At 64.5% G+C, this 5,656-nt stretch overlaps 1 protein-coding gene across 1 annotated transcript in view; it reads right to left on the bottom strand.

Moving 5' to 3' along the window:
• The window catches only part of IGSF9B (immunoglobulin superfamily member 9B), a 42,667-nt gene that overhangs the window by 30,739 nt on the left and 6,272 nt on the right, over positions 1 to 5,656 (bottom strand). The window contains exons 2-3 of the mRNA XM_029208366.1: positions 2,498 to 2,695; positions 899 to 1,045 (exon numbers count right to left, since the gene is read on the bottom strand). Coding sequence (XP_029064199.1) covers positions 899 to 1,045; positions 2,498 to 2,695 — 345 coding nt within the window. The remainder of the gene's footprint in view (positions 1 to 898; positions 1,046 to 2,497; positions 2,696 to 5,656) is intronic.

Genomic DNA, 5,656 nt, shown 5'->3' with positions numbered 1-5,656 from the left:
CGGTCCGGGAAGATCCCACATGCCGCGGAGCGGCTGGGCCCGTGAGCCGTGGCCGCTGAACCTGCGTGTCCGGAGCCTGTGCTCCGCAACGGGAGAGGCCACAGCAGTGAGAGGCCTGCGTACCACAAAAAAAAAAAAAAATCAAAGCAAAAACCCTGCTCCCCTCCACCGTGGGGACCACTTCTTCCACTTTCTGCCGGTTCCAGCGCCCCCTGGCTCCTCCGGAATGTCCCCTCCCAAGCAAGGGCTCCCAAGGGCACAGGGGACCCTCGGTCCAGGGAAACCCCGGCCCCTGGGAAGCACGGCACAGCACGAGGCCCGTCACCCTTCACCTGGGCAGTAAGTACCAGAAGGTACCCTCCGGAACGGGACCAGCAGGATCCCCACCCGGCCCTGGGTGCGCTCTGCTGCTGCGGATCATCCAGCGTAGAGACTGGCGCCCAACGGTTACTAAGGTGAACGGTCTAAAGGAAGAGGCTGTAACGGGAAGGTGCCCGGAGAGAGCCTTCCTGCGGCTGCTCCCAAGTCCGCCCCGCAGATCCTCAACCCTACCAGTTTCGGGTGCCGGTTTCCACCTCCCTGCGCTGGGCTCTGACGACCCCGCCCGCGGCAAACGCCCTGGTGCTGGGAGCTGCCAGGCCTCTGTGCCCATGGCCCCCAGGGGCTCCAGGACGAGCGAGGGGGCCTGGGGCCCCCAGCCCGGGAGCGCCGGAAGGAGGCGCACACGCACGCACCACATATGCAAGCTCTCACGCACGCACGCACGCTCACACGCCTGCGTGCACAGTCACGCAAGCACGCACCACGCACGTCTGCCCGCTCACTCGCACGCACGCACACACTCTCATGGCACGCACCACGCACAGGCCCACGCACGCGCACGCACGCACGCACGCACCGTGGATGGTGAGGTGCACCCAGCTGCCGTTGTGGAAGGTGTCGTACTGCTGGTCCAGCAGGAGCACCTTGCACTCGTACCAGCCCTGGTCCTCGGCGCGCACCTGCTCCAGCCGCAGGGATGCCTTGTCGTGGAGGCTCGCGCGGCCTGTGGAGAGGGGATAAAGTGGGTCAGGGGCGCGCAGAGCAACCTTGTGACCCCAGCCCGCCGCCGGGCAGGCCCAGAGCAGGGCGGCCCCGAGAGCCCCAGCCTCGCTGCCCGCCAGCTGCACCGAGAAAGCCTCAGGTCCCTGCAGCTTCCCATTCTCTTGGGGCCAAGGAAAGGCAGAAGGGATACGGAGCTGGCAGGAAGTGGGCCAGAGAGCCCAGAAGAAGAGGAGCAGGACCCCGCCCCAGCAGGTCCCCGTGGCTGCCACGCCCAGCACCCTGTCTGCCCAGCACTCCTGTGGTGGGCAGAGAAGAGGCCGCTGGGGACAGGGTGCCGGCGTCCCCTCCTAGTCCTGTCGCAGAGGCCAGAGAGCAGAGCGTTCATCCAGCCAGAGCCCAGGTTCCGAGCGTGGCCGCAGGGCCTGTAGCCCGAGAATGAGGAGCAGCTGGCAGGCGAGCAAAGACCCGAGCCGCCCTCCCTAACTCCGTTCCCTTCCCCAGAGCAGCCCTCGGGGTCCCCCCTCCGCTCACTCTCCACTCAGGCCCACTCCTCGCCCCAGTGTCACGACCTCCTGTGCTTTCCTCCTTGTCTCCTCGGTAGTGGCAATCTGCCTACAAACCAGACAGTCAAAACCAACCAGGGCCGAAGAGACACAGACACAGGAGGAGGAAGAGGGAGAGAGAAAAATAGAAGCTGAGAAAAATGCAATGCAGACCTCAGAATTCAGAGGTAAAGATAAAAGCTGTGTCCCACCAGTTTCCTCTCTTCCTTTAGACCCCAACACACGCGCATGCGTACACACACTCAGACATGCATGCACACACACAAGCCCACGTGCAACCCTCGCACAGGCACACACGCCCCTCACTCACACCACCCCACGCCCTCCTCCCTGGCGGGCAGGCCCTGTCAGTGACTCAGTGAGGCCACCACTGGCAGGAGTAATTGCAGAGCAAGACAGCACTGGGGCCAGGAGGAGGGAGAAGGGAGGCCGGAGGACGAGGCACCACGTGGAGCAGGCGCCCAGACACTTCCCCACACTCAGGACTGGATGAGTCCCCAACTTCAGAGCCAGAGGGAAGGAGTGGGCAAAGCCAGACAGAGCAAACCCCGCGGCCGCCATGGCTCTGACGCAGCTGCTCCTGCCTGCCCAGCCAGCCGCCCTCCCGCCGGCCTCCTCTCCCACACATCAGGCTCCTGGGCTCCCTTCTCCTCCTCTGGCCTTGGCCCCTGCGGCCCAGCGGGGCTGTGCAGGAAGCTCTGTGTCTGCCCCACCTCCGTGTCCCTCTCCTCACGCCACTTAATTAAAACCTACCAGAGTGCAAAGGATGGGAGGACAGAGACAGCGACTGGAAAACAGAGATAAGAGGCCCGTCGGAAAAGACAAGAGGCCACGAGACACAGGCAGGAGGGACGGTGCGGGGGCCCTGGAGCCAGGCGGGAAGGCCTTACCTGCATACTCAGGGTCCACATGGGGCGGGTAGTAGCCAAACTTGATGAAGATGGGGATGGGCACCCCGAACTTGAACCACTCGACGACATAGGGCGGGGGCTGCCCCGTCACCGGGTGGACCACGTCGCATCGCAGGACCACGCTCTCACCGGCCCTCGCGGTCACGAACTCGGGCTCCTCTCGCAGGCCGTGGGCACCTATCGGGACAGCCACACGGGGACACAGGGAAGGAGGTGAAAGGAGATCCTGCCCGGCCCCCCCAGAGGCCACCCCTGCCCTGCCAACCCCAAAGAGCGGAGCCCGACCGCGCCCTCCCCCATGACACCCCCGCCAGCTCTGAGGAGCGTGGCCACTGAGAAGGTGGAGGGGCCTCGGCCCCTCTGTGGACACCGTGGCCCGGGCGCTGCAGCGGGTGAACATGGGACGTCTTCCTGCACCAGGATGATTCCCAATGGAGCCTGGCAGGGGCTGCAGAGGCAGCCGTCCTCCCACGCCCCGCCCCCAGCTCAGCCTGATGTTCACAGCGCGAAACAAGAGTGCTCCATGCAGAAGCGGGGAATCCCTAACAGGCTGCGCAGAGGCTGCTCGTGGCATCAGCAGACGGAAAACCCCGGGGGCTGGAGCTGGCCTTTCTGCCCCTCCTCCCTCGGTCCGCCGCGCGTGCCGCAGAGGAGGGAGCGGGAGGGGCCTCCAGCCCGCCAGTTTCCACGCCCCAAACCTATCAGGCTGCGAAGCCCCAGACATCACCATTAATACCGCAGGAGACTAGGGACGCAGGAGGGGGACCCTGGGGCTGCTAACCTCAGCCAGCTAAGGGGAACATCCCCACCTCCGGCAGAGGACGAGGCGCACGGCTGGATAGGCCTCGGCCACCCTCCCGAAAGGGACTGGAAGGGACGGGAGATGAGGCGGGAGAGGCTCCCCAGCAGCCCCACCCCCAGCCCAGCCGCAGAGAGAAGCGGTTAACCCAGGCTCCGCCCCGAGGCCTGCAACCCCACCTCCAGCCCAAAGGCACCTTGTCCAGCTCCCTTCCAAAGTGAAAGAGGCCCCTCCCGCTGCCTTCCCTCCAGTACCCACACTACCCCTCCAGACCCCAGCCCTTCCACCCCGCCCCTCCCCTCCAGTCCCGGCTGGGCCCCTCCAGGCAGCACCAGGGACAGCAGCTGCTCCGCGGAGGCTCCCAGCCCGGGACGCCCAGGAGAGCAGCCCCAGTCCTCCGCGTGCCTCTTGGCCTGATTCTGACCACACCTTCCACCCCTGGGGGCTCCGGCCCCGCACCTCTCGTCCGTCTCTCCTTCGTGTCTCTGTGTCTTTCTGACTCTCTGTTCGGCTCCGGCTCCTCCTCCAACGTCTGTCTCGCTGTGTCTCTGTCATTTCTCTCTAGCTCCCCGCTGCATGGGTGATTCTGTCTACCTGCCTGTCTCTCCCCACCTCCCCGTTTATATGTCTCTATCAGCGCGTGTGTGTGTTGGGGGAACGTGTGGGGTTCCGTTCGCCTGCGCCGGGGGGAAGGGGTTTTGCTTTTCCACTGCCCGGTCTCCGTGGTGCGCTCTGCCTCCACCTCTCTGGGTCTGTGTCTCTGTCTGTCTCTCCTTTTCTCCCTCCCGCTCCAGCTCCCTCTCCTCCTGCAAATTGCGGAAGAAGGAGGAGGCAACCCTTCCAGAAGCTGATTGGCTACCGGTGACATCACTGTTTTCTAGAGAAAGAGCTAAGATCACAGAGTATTTTTGGAGCAGAGCAGACTGTTGCCCTCACCTGCCTGAGGCCCCAGCCGGTTTTCCAACCCTCCCAGCCCTGCTTTAGGCTAAGTTTGAATTCCAGCCCCTCAGGGAAAGCGCAGCAGGCATCCCCACCACACCCCAGGGGCACCGGGTGGGGACAGAGCCCGCCTCGCAGCACCCGGGCACAAAGGCTGCTCCTGGACCCTGCAGGGATGGGCAAGGAGCAGGCCACCTGAGCAAGCAGGGAAAGCAGCGCGTGTGCGCGCGTGTGTGCGTGTGTGCATGTACGTGTGAGTGTGCAGGCTTTGGAGGAGAAGAAGAGAGGCAATACAGGAACCAGGGTAAGAGGAGGGGGCTCCTCCCGGGGGCCGTCACCTGGGGCGCAGAGGCCTCCACAGAAGGGGCTCCTTCCCAGGCTCTGGCCCCAGCGCCTGGGGCAGGGGGCAGGGTCGCTTGCCCCCCTCTCACAGCGAAGGCTCTGGAGGCTCTGGCGGGGTGAGGGTCTGCACCTGGGCTGCCTCATTCTCACCGCACAGCAGCGAGGCAGCCTCTTCCACACCGGCCCCCGCCAGCCTGGACTCAGGGCTACGCACCCACCCCACCAAGGCCCACTCGGGCCTCAGCCCCGCCTCCACGGTTCTTCCCGAGGACCCTTCCACCAGCGGCCAGCAGCTGGGAGAGGACACGGTGAGGCCAGCAGTGCAGAGACGGGAGCAAAGCCAAAAGAGACCCGCTTCCCAGGAAGAAGGCCGGGGCGGGGCGTGGTGGGGGGAGGCCCTGCCCCAGCTCCCACGCTCAGACCAGCCCTCCTGGCTTTCTGAGTCCTAAAATATTTATCAGCTTCCCTCATCTCCTCAACACACACCCACACCCACACCCACACCCACACACACATACACACACACACAGCGTGTGCTCTCACTCCATCACCCACGAGCACTTCCCCGTCAGCCTGAGCCTTTCTGAGCCAAGCATGTCTAATAAAACACTTTCTCCAGAAAAGCTCACTGCAAAATAAAAGTAAACATTGCTAGCAGCAGAGACCGAAGAGGGGCTTGACGGAGGAGAGATGACCTCAACCCTAGGAGGACACGACCCAAGTCGAAGAGTGAAAGAGAGTCCAGGGGCAAGAATGGAGACAGATGGTAGGGTGCGAACAGACAGAGACAGAGAGAGACAAACAGACAGAGAGATCTCAGAGGCACACAGGACTCAGCCTGGGACACAGAGACACAGGCCTTCAGAGGACCCAGAGCCAGGAGGGGGCAGAAGGGAGGCCGTTAGTCCAGGAGCAGCAGGCTGCTCACGGTGGCTGGCTCAGAAGGGAGCAGGAAGGAGGGGGCAGGGGAAGACAGGGATTGGTGGTGACCTGAGTGGGAGGGCTGCAGCGGGGGGGGGGGGGGGGGGGGGGGGGGGCCCCCACCCCCCCCCACCACA

This window comes from Monodon monoceros, unplaced genomic scaffold (assembly GCF_005190385.1).
Source record: "Monodon monoceros isolate NGI ecotype Baffin Bay Population unplaced genomic scaffold, NGI_Narwhal_1 Super_Scaffold_7, whole genome shotgun sequence".
NCBI classification, from domain to species: Eukaryota; Metazoa; Chordata; class Mammalia; order Artiodactyla; family Monodontidae; genus Monodon; species Monodon monoceros.
Note: the sequence above shows the minus strand (reverse complement) of the source record. Positions and strands in the feature narration are given on the sequence as shown.